At 43.4% G+C, this 15,676-nt stretch overlaps 1 protein-coding gene across 3 annotated transcripts in view; it reads right to left on the reverse strand.

The window, feature by feature from the left end:
* Window positions 1–15,676, reverse strand: part of ALDH8A1 (aldehyde dehydrogenase 8 family, member A1) — a 42,988-nt gene that overhangs the window by 17,243 nt on the left and 10,069 nt on the right. For 2 of the 3 annotated variants that reach the window (XM_004673876.1, XM_004673874.1), the window contains 2 exons: window positions 11,329–11,490; window positions 4,031–4,483 (listed from right to left, as the gene is read on the reverse strand). In XM_004673876.1, coding sequence (XP_004673933.1) covers window positions 4,031–4,483; window positions 11,329–11,490 — 615 coding nt within the window. Of the gene's footprint in view, window positions 1–4,025; window positions 4,484–11,328; window positions 11,491–15,676 lie in introns of those variants that run through there. The other variant, XM_004673875.1, reaches the window with a different exon arrangement.

Here is a 15,676-nt window from a genome sequence, read left to right on the forward strand (position 1 = left end):
CCATCCTTTCAAAGCAATCTGAAGATACTAACTCCATTTTTAATGTCTTTGTTCTTTTATCTTCTTCTCCTTTGTGTAGCTGCTCATTTGCACATTGTAGTGTTTGTATTTTACCATGGTCATCTTTGAATTATTTTTAATTTTTTTATTTATACATATAAGAACAAGTACACATGCTAGAGATGCAGGGGGTGAGAGGATTCACCAGAGACAGAGTGGGGAGCAGAACAGGCTGAATGAAATACAATGCTGAGGGGAGCAGTGGGTGAGGCAGGAGAGATCTGCTGTGCCGTGTGGGTCACTTTCCTGGCTGGCTTTGAACTGTAGTGGCTTCAGACAGCTTCATAACGCTGATACTTAAGACCTTGTGCCACCACAGAGGCCCCGTCTTGAATTTTTTTTTATTATTAATAAAAAGCATATTGGTTGACTAGTAGAATTACTTGGCTATGTCATTTTATAATTTGAAAGAAGAATTTAACCATGAAGTCCATCACTAAGAGGGTATGAACTATGATTCTACATATAAAGAGGTCAGAGCGAAGCTTCTTTTCAGGATTTGTGGAGAGTTCAGTGTGTATCCTTGTAACTCTCAAGTAAGGAGGGCTTTACCTCAGATGGTGTAGTTCTCCAGTGCATTTCACCCCCAGATGGGGCTTCCTTCCTTTTCTGCCTTCTCTGACTTGCTTGTGAAGGTTTGGAGGCACCTCAGACATTGTGCTGGCAACTACACAGGAGGCTCTCCCAGAATGGCTTCCATTCTGGTGTTTGAGTTTTTGCTTTGTCTCTAGGTGGAGCATGTGTTACAGCCAGCTGCTCCCCCCACTGGGGAAGTGGGTGACTCACCAGAACTGAGGTTTCATGAAATGTTTCAAAATCTTTAACACTCGAGTTACAAGCAGAGCCTACCCCAGAACTCATGAATCTACAGCAAGCATTCAAGTTGAATCGGGACTCATGCAAGTCTGTGAGATGCTACTCTTCTACTGCCTTGTCCCCAGCTCTGTAACTACTGTTCCCCATCCCTGCAACTCCCCGACTAAAGCCTCTAGGTTCAGCCAGGAAAGGGGGCAGCACCCCAAGAGCCCTCTCCTATGGGTGCCCCAAGGTATCCTTCACTATGATCCACTTCAGTTCTTTGGCACACAGTCACACCTCCTTTAATGATGGTTTTACAGCCTGAATGTATCAGGTGATTTTTCTCAAGCGACTGTCATAGAGTACAATTACACAAACCTAGCTGGGTAACTGACGACACACCTCATCTTGACAGGTGTAACCTATTGGAGCCACTTCTGTGGTTAACCTGTCATTAAGTGATACATGACTTTGTATTTTCTACTTGTGAAGTAGTGCAGGAAACACCCAACTGCACATTGTCCCGATTAGAAATAAAATGGTACAAGTATAGGGGCCTCCCTGGTGGTGCAAGGGGTTAAAGCACAGCACTATGAATCTATCCTCAGCTACTGTGGCACAAGTTCAATCCCTGGCCACATAGCTGACCCACATGGCACAGCAGACCTCTTCTGTCTCTCCCGCTGCTCCCCTCAGTAATGTATTCCAGTAGATCCACTTGTTCTACTTCTTACTCTGTCTCCAGTGAACCCTCGCATCCCCCATACCTCTGACCTACACCCCAGTTCTTGTATGCATAAATAAATAAATCTTTAAAAAAAAAAAACAACTTACAAGTATAACTGAAATCCTTTCTCTGTGTCTGATTCCTCCATGTTATTCCTGACCACAGTGTGACAGCAGCTCCCCTAGGCCCCATGGCACTGAGGACCAGCTCTGGTGGCACTGTGTGGAGGTATCTGCACAGCTCTACATGGCATCCTTAGCTGGTGTGGGATATGAGACAGTCAGAATGTCCTGAAAGTTATGGTCTTAGAACGAGGCTCACTCACTTGGATGGCCTGAAAAGAACAAGGAAAGATTCAACTGGTAGGTAGACATTGTGACCACTAGAATGAACCATGGAGAGTGGGAGAGTGTTGGGAGGAATGAGAGCTTATTGCTACGTCTTATAAACATCAATGAGACTGCCTGTGATCCAAGGACAAGCTCCTCGAATTGGACACAGGGAAATGGCCTCCAAGATGCCTGTCAGCAGGAAACCTGACCTTCAGACGGCAGCAAGCAGAGCCAAAAAGCAGAGCCTTGCCAGTTCCAAGGCCTTGAAAGAACAGTCTTCCAGTAGGAGAAGAAGAAAACTGTGAAGATAGGGACTTAGAATCAACATGAAGCTAAGATCTCAGAAACAAAGATGAACCTGGGCCAGACAAATTACAAGACTGATACATATTCTTAGAGACTAGAGCTGCTGAAGTTCTCCTAGCTGACACTCAGAATTAGTTCTGGGTTATGTTAATCAACAATAAGTGCCCCCAGCTGGGGAAAAGGAAGGTGAGGGGAGTGGAAGTGAGAAAAGAAGGCAGGAGTAAAGGTGGAAACTAGGAGCCACTTATGAACTAAAGGGATTATATTGTAGTGTCGGTAAAGCCATGACATATTTCATTGTGTTTTCTATGAGAACTGCACCATAACTTTTCTGACAACCCAGTATTTTTCTGGATTATGAATAAGACAACATATCTGGACTTCAGAGGGGAGCACCCTGGCCTTGACCTTGGGCATTTCCTATCCCAGAGGGTCAGACTTGCAACCAGTATGAAAGGGTTGAGCTGGAGAAGTTCTCAAGTTGTGTCGATGAATGGAGTGAAGCAGGAGGGGCGAGGGGTGAGGGGAAACAGGAGGGAGATATGTGGGGGACAATGGAATGCTTTGGGAATCGCAACTACTTGGCAGCTCTGAAGCATAATCCAAGGTCAGAGGGAAGTGATCAGAGATGATGAGCTTTGGAGTTTGAGAGTCCTCGTTTCAAATCCTGCCTCTGCCTCACGCCATTTATATAACTTTCAGCTACTGAGTCTCAGTAAACCTAAGTTCTCTCCTCTAGTCACTGGGGGGTACAGGCAGAAAAAATACAAGAAATATCTTTATTACTGTATAATGTCCAGACTGCTTAGAGATTAGGAGTAAGAAAGAAAAAAGGACAACTTCAGAAGAGTTTATGTCATACTGGTTACTAAATTTATTCACTCTTCAATGATTAGTAAATTATGAATCTCATGAGATATACCCCCTAAGCACTGAAACTGATAGACTCCATGAATCAAACTGTTTCCTTCTCTTGATCCAAGTTCTCTCTAAAAGGAATAGTTATTTCATTTTTCTTTGTCTGTGTACAGATACATCTATTGGGATCTACTATATGTGTCTTCTCTGGTAAATTCCATGTTCATTAATAAATGAGGTTCAGTAAATTGTCAACTGCCAGGCTAGTGGTTGATGGACATTGAGATCATCTTGACATTCACCCCAAAGGTGGAAAATCATGATTTGTTTTTCTTTAGTTTTGTAGTTTTTTATATACATACTAGTTATCTGTAGTTTTCTAAGAATTTTTTTTAAAGATTTATTTATATATGCATACAGAACTGGGATACAGGCCAGAGGCTCAGAGGCAGCGAGAGGCTTCACCAGAGACAGAGTGGGGAGCAGAACAGGCAGATCGACGAAGTACACTGCTGAGGGGAGCAGCAGGCAGGTCAGGAGAGGTCTGCCGTGCCATGTGGTCATCTCCGGGGCAGGCGGGAATTGAACTCATGCTGAAGTGGCTTTTGCTTCTTAGTGCTGTGCTTTAACCGGCTGCGCCACCATGGAGGGCCAGTTTTCTAAGAATTTAATTAAAATGATTTGAAGGCACAACATGGACAGAGTCTGACAATTGCTTGGTTTCCATTTTGTGTTTTCTATTCAGAAGTCTTCTTATACTCCACATTGGAAATAGACAGCATCTCTTCAATGCTGGCTAAAAATACTAACTACTGCAGATCAATTAGAGGTAATTTTCTGCTGAGTCAGGATGAGATTAGCATTTTTGCCAGTATTTCCCTTTAGCACATTGGACAACTGATTCTCTACAGCCAGGCGGTGATAATTACTATGCTTCACTGGACCAAGGTCAATGTTTCACAGTGATGGTCTTGACTTCAGTGAAGAATTCGTAAGAGTCTTTGGCACCTTCTCTGCCCACTCCAGAACTCTTCATCCCCCCAAAAGGAAGATTCAGCTCTCTGATGAGCCAGCAGTTGGTCCAGACCAAACCTGCCTGCAACTTCTTAGCCACCCGGTGAACACGCCCCACATCGCTGGACCACACTGTGGCTGCCAGCCCGTATTTCACATTGTTGGCCCTTTTGATCACTTCCTCTTCACTGTCAAAGGGGACGACACACGTCACTGGACCAAATATCTCTTCCTTCATGCAGGGGGATTCATCCTTTATGTCTGTTATCACCGTGGGGAGCATAAAGTAGCCTGCCTGGTTCCTGGCAGGGAGACTCAACACATCCACTCCCTCACCACAAAGAACTTGGGCCCCTTCGGTTCGAGCTTTCTTGATGTAACTTCTGACCTGGGCAGGAAGAACCAGGATTAGTAGTAGCTGACCACTTGGCTTCATGAAAAGCAGCAGAAATTTCATTATTTTCAATACATCTAGGAAGATGAATAAGGCCTTAGCTCAAAAGTCTAAGGTTGGGTATGTTATCACAAGTTGCTAAGCCTGAGGGTAGAAGTAGCCAAACCTGAAGTCTAAGTTCCTGGCATTTACTCTGGGTAAATGCTTTTCACATATTCTTGCCTTATTCTCTCAAACCTCAATTAGTTATGTATTTTCATCCTCTACTTACTGGTGATATAACTGAGCCTCAGAAATGATAATATTGTATACAGCTAACAAAGAGTAAAACTAGAATTCCCATTCAGGTATATTCGGTAGTTTAATACACATAAGAATATATTTTCATTTAGTGAGGGTGGTTATGTCCATTGCAGAAAATGGGAAGTAAAGGATGTATAAGATTTAATTAAAGGACAGGATACCCTTCAATAGCTGAGCCTCCAGAACAAATATTTTTAATTTCTAGTCTCATTACTGACCATACTCTGAAAAAAACATCTAAGTAATACAGTGTAGCTAGCTGTAGTGGGAAATAAATTATGTAATAACCTAAGTCAGTGACTCAGAGATAATGACAGATGCTTAATAATGGTCATATAAATGATTCATTAACATCATGATAGATATATTTGTATATGGAAATGTTGATGAAGGCACAGTGATATATGATTTTACCCATGAAGGAAATTATTAGCACAGGGAACTAAAAGTAATCTCAAAAAGCCAAAAGTATAAAAAAAAAAATAATTAAGTAGGAAATTTTGAAAAGGTGTTTTGGATTCCTGGATATCACTAATCTATCTGGGTGTCCTTCCCCACTGTGGAGGTAGAACTCCAACCGAGACCTGTATTTATTGCAGAGCTACAGGTCTATTCATCATTTAAGAAGTACAAATTTATCATTAATTTTGTTTTAGTGTGTAGGATACTTAATAGGTGGTAATCAAAGACTGTTCAGAAAGAGGACTTTTGGTACACTTTCATGTTCTCCTCAAGGCCTGCCTCCCTAAACATTCACAATGACCTCAAAGCTTCCCCAGAAAAGTCTTTGCCTTGTTTGTGGGCAGAGACTAAAATAGGTCTGGACTTTTCTTTCCTCTACTCTCTTGCTCCTTTTGAAACACACCCACATTAATTAAAAGATGCCAAGGCAGTATCCTGTGTGAACGGGAAAAGTTGAGGCAAAATTTTCCAGAGGCTGCAGCTGGGTGAAGCACCAGGACATCTGTCAGGGATTCAAACAGTGCAGGGAGCCCTGGTTCGCCCCAAAGTGACTTGATTATCTCATAGATATTCTTGGGGTCATAAAATTTGAAAGGCAGTGTCAGTATTCAAGTTGTGAATTTATCAAAATATTTAAAGCAAGAGGGTCTCACACACACACACCTAACTGAATTTATTTATTTCCTACCAGCTCACACCCAGGATGACAGGGCGCCATCTGCCTTCAAGGCTTGGGAATTGAGATATTTGGTAACAACTAAAGAAACAAAGCAAATATGACTGGTAGCATGCTCTAAAATGCAATGAATCGCTAACATGTTCATTTGAGAGCAGAGAACAGTAATAATAGTTTGGGGCATAAAATCAGAGTAGAGAGTTTGGAGAAGTATAACTTGAAGCATACTATGCTTAAATCTCAGGATCTACACACAATACTGGGGGATTTTAATGCTCCCTGCCTCAGTTATCTCCCCTGAAAAATAGGATTAACAGTGCCACCTATTCATTGGGTTCTACTCAAGGGTTCTGGAAAGGAATAAATAAAATAATATGCCTATATGGCATCATTCCTGACACAGAGTCCTCTGAATGTCAGCTGCAGTTGGTTTTGATGCTGACAGTGATGATTTTGATGATGAAATGAGGTATGATGTGACCTGACACTCTCTAAGTCAGTTAGTCTAACAACAAAGAATAGGAAACTGTGGAAGCAGACCTTGTTGGGCCTTGAACCTGGCGCTCTTGAGTGATGAACCTGTGACCTTCCCTATGTTTCTTCCAGCTCCGTTATAAACACTGAAAAACTCAAGGAATTCTAGTTCCTCATGAACAAATCTTGCAGCCTTGGGAAGCTGACATACACCCAGATTCTCCAGATAGATACACGGGGAAGGATTCAGGACAATAAAAAGAAAAACAAAACACAAAAGCAACTCTTTCTTGAGGACAGAATGACCTATCGGTTACTGTGCATCCCCTGTCATCTCTGGGAGCCTGGGAAGCCCCCCAGTCACTAGGGGACATGCTGGCTCTCTAGTGTCCCTGTCAGTTTTTCAGTCCTCTGTCATTACAGTGCACTTTCTCATATTGTCATTGGGTTCCTCAGTCCCTGCGTTGTCATCTACGTAACAATCACATGCAAGTAGGATAGAACAAAGACCCCAGATTCTTCAAGGCCAATTTGATTTGGAGAAGACCAAGACAGGCTATAGCAGAGAGATGGATGGTAGTTAGGCCTTCCTCAGCACTTACCCACCAAAGCTCTCTAGTGAAAGCTGAGGACAAATGACCACCTACGCATCCTGGTTCCAGAAGTTTTGGCACATGAAACTGGAGAGTCACGGTCTGTAGAGACCATCCTTCCATTGCACAGACTCCCATCCACTCCCTCAATGAGCACAGACACCAGGGCTTCCTCACAGCAATAGGCTGAAAGCCTCCCACTCGAATCCATCTGGGGGCACTCAGAGGGTGAGGCCCTGACTCTTGATTATGGGCTTACAGCCTTTGAGTGGGGCAGTGAAGACTGAGGGGCTAGGAATAGCTGCCTCCACTGATGCTCTAAGGTATAGGAAGCGTAAGCAGAGCAGAGAGGAGCTCTGTGGAGGGCCTGAACATGAACGAAGATCTCAGCAGCTTTCTGTGTGGCAGGATAATGACAACACTATAGTCACTGTTTTTCTCTAACAAAATTTAAAGGGTCAGTCAATGATAAAAATCTAGTTTTAAATTGTTAACTGTAAATAATTGTTTTTAACAGTGTATATACTCTTTCCCCTTAGATACGGTAGAAACTTAGAGCCGGCTGACATAACTGAAAATTAATAAACTATGTTTTATTATAATAAAGAAAGTGACTAAAAACATTTTTTACAAAGGTCAAATAGAAAAGAAAAAGAAACAGGTGGCAAAATCTAAAGTTTAGTTAATAGTAATATGCTAACTTGGTTGCTTCGTGTGGACAACTAAATACTCCGCAGAAATGTTTCTGTAAATCCTGTCATTACAAAACAGTTTGTTTTTCATTGTATTTGACAAAGGTAAAAAAGTATGATGGTGAACATATGTGGGAAGCTTAAGAACTTTTGTTTAAAAGATAAAACTATTTTTATGACTTTAGTTTGAATGCAGTCAGAAAAAAATTGTTAACTGTAAGTTTCATTATTTCCAGAGTGATCCCTGGTGCCAAGTCCACTAAATTGAAATGATAGTAAGATAATATAGCCAACATGTTAAATAAATGCTTGTTTTTCATGCATAATTTGGTTTGGTAGAAGATGGAATTTCTGATCTGGGAAGTTGCCAGTATTTTAAGTCTTAAGAAAATCAGATATCATCTGTGGTTTAGATCCATTAGGGTTTTGGCTTTTGTCCACAGCTTCTAGGGTTCTGATACTAGAAGCAAAGGAGGCTGGATGGCCTTTACTATTCTCCTTCCTTTAAGAAGAGGGTGAAGTTTTTAAAATATGGTTTCTTAGGTGGGGTGATGTCGGTACTAAGTTGAGGGAACTTTAATACCATGAGGCAGTACAAGGAATGCAAATTAGTTGAAAAATTATTAAGGCCTCTAACTCAGGAATCTTTTCCCTAAGAGACCTGGTATGAAATACCCAGCACATAAGGTGTCTGTGTGCAAAGCTGGGGCTTAGCCAAGATGAGGGAACGTGGCGGACTAGTTTCTCCCTAATATCGGCATGCAGAGGAAGACTTGCACGCTTTATAAACTGATTCCTGAGAAAGCAAGAACTTCTGGAAAATGTGGATCTGTAGAAAATTTTCCAATTGCATATTTGCACTCATGGTGCAAAAATCTCAGATGGAAGTTTGAAAAGAGTCGGGTTGTATTTTTTGAAACTTAATTGGCGCTTTAAACATTGGACTTGCATATTACAAAAATCCAAGCACACATATTTAGTCAAAAGATTCTTTTCAGAATAGAGAACTTAATACTAGTGTGCTGGTGCAAAAAGCTCAACCAACCAATGAAAAGAGGAAGAGTTTAAGGAGAAACTTAAGTAAAACCTCAAAGTTGTTTTTTTAGGTGTATGAAAGTACTTTACTGTTAGGTGGTACATTACAATCTGTAGGTGTTGTATTCAAGAGTTCAAAGAAGATGGGCACCAATTTGAAGAGTTCTACTGTATACAGGAGCATGATAGAGTGTTAATTAAGTCATTCACCTACAAGTACTATGCACCTGCCATGTTTCAGGCCCTTTGCTAGTGTCTTGCTTCTAGCAGTGATGAAAATGGATCCCAGAGCTTATATTCTAGCCAAGGAAAGAGAGTTAATGAAGAAATGAACACTACACATTATATGGGAGATGAAATTAAGAGTCACAGAGAAAAAATGAAGCATCGAGGATATAGAAGAAGTTTGGGCAATACATTTATGGAGGGGAGCAGCAAAGCCCTCATTCTGAAGGTGATGCCTGAAGGAAGAGGCTCTCAAGTTTGAGTCAGGCTTCCTGCAGCAAGAGCAAAAGATAAGAGGAGCATGCCTGATCTTCCTGAAGAAGCAAGAGAGCCAGGACAGAGCAGTGGAATGAGTGAGGAGAAGCAACAGGAGATGGGACAGAGGTAGCATCTGGGCTTGACCTTGAACAAGATGGGGTCAAGCCGAACATGACAAGTTACATTACAGTGCGAGGCCCCTGGAGCAAGTTAAGTTGTTAACACCAGTAGGGACTCAAAATCCTCTGTGAAGGGTGGTGAGTGAGCTCAGTACAAGTTGTTTAAGTTGCCTCCTTTCAGATGTCATCAAACTACAGCTCCAGCTCCTCATTCCAGGCCATCCCAAGTGGGTGCTACAGGGTCACGAGTTGATCTTGATTCCTCTTTACAAGAAATCAGGTTTGGTACAGAGAGAGACCCCACTGCCCATGGAGTGCAGATGGGCCTGCATGGTCTGAGCTCACTGTGCAAAAAGGATGAGTGGAGTGTGGTAGAGGAAGCCAAGGCTGCAGTGGGAGTCAACTGCAACTGGAGCATCAAGGTTTCACGCACACAAACACCCTGTGCTGTGTGTATGTGTGTGTGTGCACACGCAGGGTGCTGCAAGCTGTTCAGCTGACTGTGAAAAGTCAGCGTTTTTTGCTTCATTCCCTCACTGGGTAACTTAAATAGATTTATGGTAGTATCCACAGAAGAACAATAATTGCAGGCCCTCCCTGGTGGCTCAACAGGGGAAAGCACGGCACTGCAAGCTAGCCGCAACCGCTGTAGTGAGTGTTCAATCCCCTATCCAGAGGTGATCCACATGGCACGGCAGACCTCTCCTGACCCGCCCGCTGCTCCCCTCAGCAGTGTACTTCCTCAATCTGCCTGTTCTGCTCCCTGCTCTGTCTCTGGTGAATCTTCTCACCTTCACCTTCTGTACCTCGGCTTGTACCCCAGTTCTGTATGAATAAATAAATAAATCTTAAAAGAAGAAGAAGAAGCAAAATAGTTGCTCTGCTGAGTTGACAGAGAAAGAGACCTTTGAGTCTCGAGGGTGAGGTGAATTGCAAAGCAGACCTCATGAACTATCACCTGAATAGGCAGAAGGTGTGCAGTAAGTGAGCATCTGGAAACTGCTGATGCTGTCTCACCAGTTATGTCGCGGGTGGGTGGCAGCCTGGGGCCTTAATGTCCAGGAGAGACAGAGGAGAGAAACGGTGGGGCTCTTGCACCTGGTGATTCCCCATCCATGACAGGGATGGGCTATGGTTCCCCAGGGGTGCTCTGTGGATGCTGCCAACGTGCCCACAACTTTATAGTGCCTGACTGGAGAAACACTCAGCTGTGCCGACTGTTCTCTCTTGAAAGAAATGACCTCAGGTGTCCAGCAAGCCCTTAGAACCGCCAGTCACTTCTGAGCCATTCTGCCTGCTGACAAGACTATTCTGAAACTTGTCTCCACACCTTCTCCCCACCCCCAGCCTGCTTCCACAGTGTGCCCTACTCCCACAGACAAGGAAGGGCTCAGGCCTGTCCCTCCTCAGCTGAATGATGGCAGCATATCCTCCTGGGTGGAGCCCAGTTAGCTCTCTAGAGCCAAGATTATAGGCCTGATTTGGGATGTCATGGCAGGTATTAAATTAAAATGACCCTAACGATGGAAGCTCTGTAAATCACAGACCACCAATGGCTTCTCTCAGGTAGGCTCTCTCTGGTCACCCGCTGATTCATCACTCGGATGGTTTGTGCGGGCACTCCCAAAAGCCAACCTGGTGCAAGCCAGAGGCAAAAGCTTGCCCGCAGGGACATTTCTCTGTGGGGGTTCCTGCTACCCTTAGTCCAGAGAAGCTTGTCCCTGACCTAATGTCACGAGATGTGCGTTCCTCACTCACTGGCGGCATTTCCAGCTGACTTCTCAAGTTTCACGTAGCTGCTACACTAAAGTGGGCTAATTGTACACTCATATTTAATATGTTTAGACTCTGCAACCACGGATAATTTCCCATAGGGCATCACTTTTTCAAAAATAGGGTAGTAATTAGCAAAATATCAAAGCACGGCTGTGCTTTCTGCTTCGCACGGAGATTCTCTCCAAATAATTCTTCCTGCTATTTACACGACAGGGATTTTACTTACTTTCTCCAAATGAGCTTTACTTATCAGAGCTCCCATGCTGGCCGATGGATCAGAGGGAATGCCCACTTTCCACATTCTGGAAGCTTCTACAAACCTCTTTAAAAATTCACTATAGATGCTCTTCTGGACAAAGATCCTGCTGGTACAGAGGCAGATTTCACCCTGCAAGAATGACACACAAGGACAGTGACAAGACTAGAGGACATGGCCCCCAGGACAGACTACCCGCCCTCTGCACCCTGCCATGAGTGGGGCGCTGGTCTCGGCAATGGGGGACAGTGGTAAACAGAGCCCCCATCTTATAGAACACCAGGCTTAGGGAAAACAATAATACAAGAAAGCAGATTCAGTCAAAGCAACAAAAGAAAATTAAGCAGAAAGGGATGGAACAGGGAGCAGTGCCAAATAGACTCAGAAGGCGCTTGTCATGGGGATGTTGGAACTGGTGCTTGATGTGAAGGAGTTGGACTGGCAAGCAGGAGGAGGCGGGGGGGGGGGCCTAGTGTGGGAGTGGAGGCTGGGATGGCCTTGGGGGTTCTGGGGTGGGAGGAGATGATGGCAGGCTCCCAAGGGACCTGCCTTTTATTCTCAGCACCATGAATGGGACCGGGGGTATTAAGCAGCAAGGTGATGTGAGGAGATTGGCAGCCCTGTGGAGAATGACCAGGGGAGAGTTGAGAGTCTTCCAGAAATCCAAGGGTGGTACTACCAGCATAGACAGGGAGGGAGGTCAAGAGTTCTGCTCACAACTGCAGCACCTAAAGGTGCTTAACAGACACCCAGAGAAACTGAGCATTCAGGGGTGTGGTCCTACCAGGTTCCTTGGGGAAACATGATCCTTACTATCACTTGATAGTAAGCACATAATAGTTACAAATCACATTGCAGACAAGTCAAAGCGTTGAATGTGTAGGATAAATACATGTATGCAGAAATGACTCATATTATCACATTTATATTTAATCTCCTAATTATTAATAACAAGATAATGCTTCTAATGATCACGTTATTTCTAGAAAGGTACATGTTCCAAATCCAGCAGTAAATGTTTAAAAACAACAAATCTTCCTGCCCCCTGGGATTGCCACTAGAACCATTCACACATGTGGCTTGGGAGACCCCAAACACACATGGTGCCCTGCCGAGGCCCTGTGGAGGGAGGTGTGGAAGAGGAGGTTTTACCAGGTTTCCTGATTACTCCAGAAACACTTAAGTAACTCTAGAATCTGCAGTTGGATGGGTTTACAGGAGATGAGGAAAGGCCACACTCATTTATGGAGCAAACATAGCGTGCAGACACAGGGCAAGATGTTTTCCCCCTAATAATTTTGTCACAGATGAGCTGCATTAAACTAACCACACTTGAACCCTCCCTGGTGGTGCATGGGTAAATGCAGCATTAAGAAGCTAAAGCCACTTCAGCATGAGTTCGATCCCCTGCCCTAGAGGTGACCCACATGGCACGGCAGATCTCTCTTGGCCCACCCACTGCTCCCCTCAGCAGCGTACTTCATCAGTTGGCCTGTTCTGCTCCTTACTCTGTCTGGTGAATCCTCTCACTACCGCTGCACCTCTGGCCTGTACCCCAGTTCTGTATGCACAAATAAATCTTTAAAAAATAAAAGAGATATATACAAGCCCAAGGCCACACAGCACAGGAAGGTTCAACCTCTGTGTGAGAGATGCGGAAGGTCACATTCATTTCTTCTATGTGACTCAGTGCCTCTAAGTGTGGGTGTACTCAGGGCTGAGGGAGAGAGAGGTGCTTTCAAAAACCTGTTCCGTTCAACTGAGGAGGTAGTCTGCAGGGTAAGCACAACACTCAGCTAAGTTAAAGGCAATCAGCTACTTTACTGATTTTACTGAAAGTCACTCTGCTGTCATGATTTATAATGCCACTCATTAGACACATGTCTTTTTTGCCACTGGCATTTTAAAACACCCCTGAGATGAAGACTTAGGGTGTGCTCAAATCCTTGCACACTTCTGACTGAGGAGAAGCCATTGGTCTATCCTGTCTCGGGTTTCATGTGTTTTCATACAGACAGTTCGGCTCACTTCCTCATCCCTCAGGCACTCAGTCCTCAGTTTGATGTCTTTGGTTGACACTGCCATCAAATCACTTTCCTTAATTGCTCACTTTCATATTTATTTGTAATGACTAAATTTATTGTATCATAAAATAGCACTAAGATCACTCACCCAGAAGCTCTATGTATCCCTAAGCCACTTTCCCCAGGAGTTACAGTTACAAAAATAATGACAATTATAACCACGAAAATAGTCATTCTAATATTTTCTTTTTATGCTCACCTTGTTGGAAGGCATTATTGCTTCCAAGATTTTACATGTGCATAAGTTCATTCCTCTCCTCTTTCCTTCATGTGTGTTTTTTTTAATATAATAGTTTATTTTTACATCATTTTGTACTTTTTTTTTCCATCTCAATTGTAATCCCCATGGGTTTCCCATCACCGAGTCACCCATGTGCCATCTCCATAATCCCGTGCACTTTCCCCCCCCCCACCCCCCCATTTTTGATCCCATTCCCCACTCCACCCCCACAGAATGTCTCTGGTATATGGCTGTTCATTATTCTTATTATTTTCTTGCCTGGCCCATTATACTTCTGCTATGAGCGAAACCATCTGGTATTTTTCTTTTTCTTTCTAGCTTATCTCACTAAGATCTTTTCCAGCTCCATCCAAGTTGCTGCAAAAGACATGTGTTTCTTTTTTTTGATCTCTGGGTAATATTCCATTGTATATATATGTACCACATCTTTTTAATCCAGTCATCTACTTTTGGGCATTTGGGCTGTTTCCAGGTCTTTCCAATTGTAAATAAAGCAGCAATAAACATGGGGGTTCAGGTATCTTTTTGAATCAGTGTTTTTGTGTCTTTTGGGTAGATACCTAGGAGTGGGATTGCTGGGTCGTAGGGAAGCTCCTCCTGAGGTAATGACGATTTACAGCACTGTGTAGCTTTCAGACATTGTTCTCACCTCAGTAATTGTGTACATGACCCCACCCCCACCACCAAGCATAATGTCACCCTCCACCAACAACTCATCAGCCCCTTAACCTCTTCCAGTCCTCCCTCCCAGCTCTAAAACCACCATTCTGTTGCTAGAGTCCAAGGTTTATTTCTGTTTTCTTTATTTGTTTGTCTTGTTTCTTTATATTATATTCCACCATATTATGCAACATTTGTCTTTATCCATCTGGCTTTTTCACTTAGCACAATCCATCTATGTTGTCACAAATGGCAAGATTTCATCTTTCTTATAGCTTTCATCTTTTTATACTATTCTTCTAACCGTTTAATATACGTCTTTTTTAAATTAATTTATTTATTCATACAGAACTGGGGTACAGGCCAGAGATGCAGGGGTGGTGAGAAGATTCACCAGGGACAAAGTAGGGAGCAGAACAGGCAGACAGACAAAGCACGCTGCTGAGGGGAGCAGGGGGAGAGACAGTAGAGATCTGCTGTGCCATGTGGGTCACCCCCGGGACCGGAGATCAAACTCATACTGAGGTGGCTGCAGCAAGCTTACAGTGCTGCATCCTAACCCATGACACCACCAGGGAAGGCTCTTAGTATAGGTTTTCTTCTTCTGCTAAAGAGTTTTAAAACATAGCCTTGGAATGAACTAGGCATTATTTAGGATGCCTGCTCTGTGCTGGGCACTGTGCCTGCCTTGACAATAAAATGTTGTATGAAAGCAACACTTTAGAAGTTCTTCAGCCTCTTCAGAAGCTGATTCTGGCATAAATGTTGATTTTTCAGATTTATTTATTTATGCATATAAGAACTGGGTATGTATAGGCCAGAGGTGCAGTGAATGAGAGAATACACCAGAGACAGTGGGGAGCAGAACAGGTGAATCTACTGAAATGCACTGCTGAGGGGAGCAGTAGGCAAGACAGGAGAGGTCTGCTGTGCCATGTGGGTCAGCTCCCTACCAAGGGATTGAATTTGTGTTACAGAGGCTATGAATAAATAGCTTCACAATGCTGAGACTTAACCTATTGTGCCACCAGGGAGACCCGACTCTGGTCTATTTGATCAGTTGCTTAGCCCTTTGAAATGCTATGGTCTTATATAAAAATCTGATAAAAATTATGGACTCCAGAGAAACATCAGTTACACAATTTTAGGAGATGCAAAGTTGTCTGGAAACTCACCCATGATTCCAAGGTGAGACACATTTACCAAACTAGTGTTCATTCCTAAGAGTATGAATGCATCTGTTATGCTTCTGAGGGAAAATAGGGTTTACTGGAAGCAGAACATTTAGACAGAAAGAAGAAACTGGAGATAACGGTATGATGAAGGGATAGAG

This window comes from Condylura cristata, unplaced genomic scaffold (genome assembly GCF_000260355.1).
Source record: "Condylura cristata isolate star-nosed mole 26May11 unplaced genomic scaffold, ConCri1.0 scaffold00001, whole genome shotgun sequence".
NCBI lineage: Eukaryota > Metazoa > Chordata > Mammalia > Eulipotyphla > Talpidae > Condylura > Condylura cristata.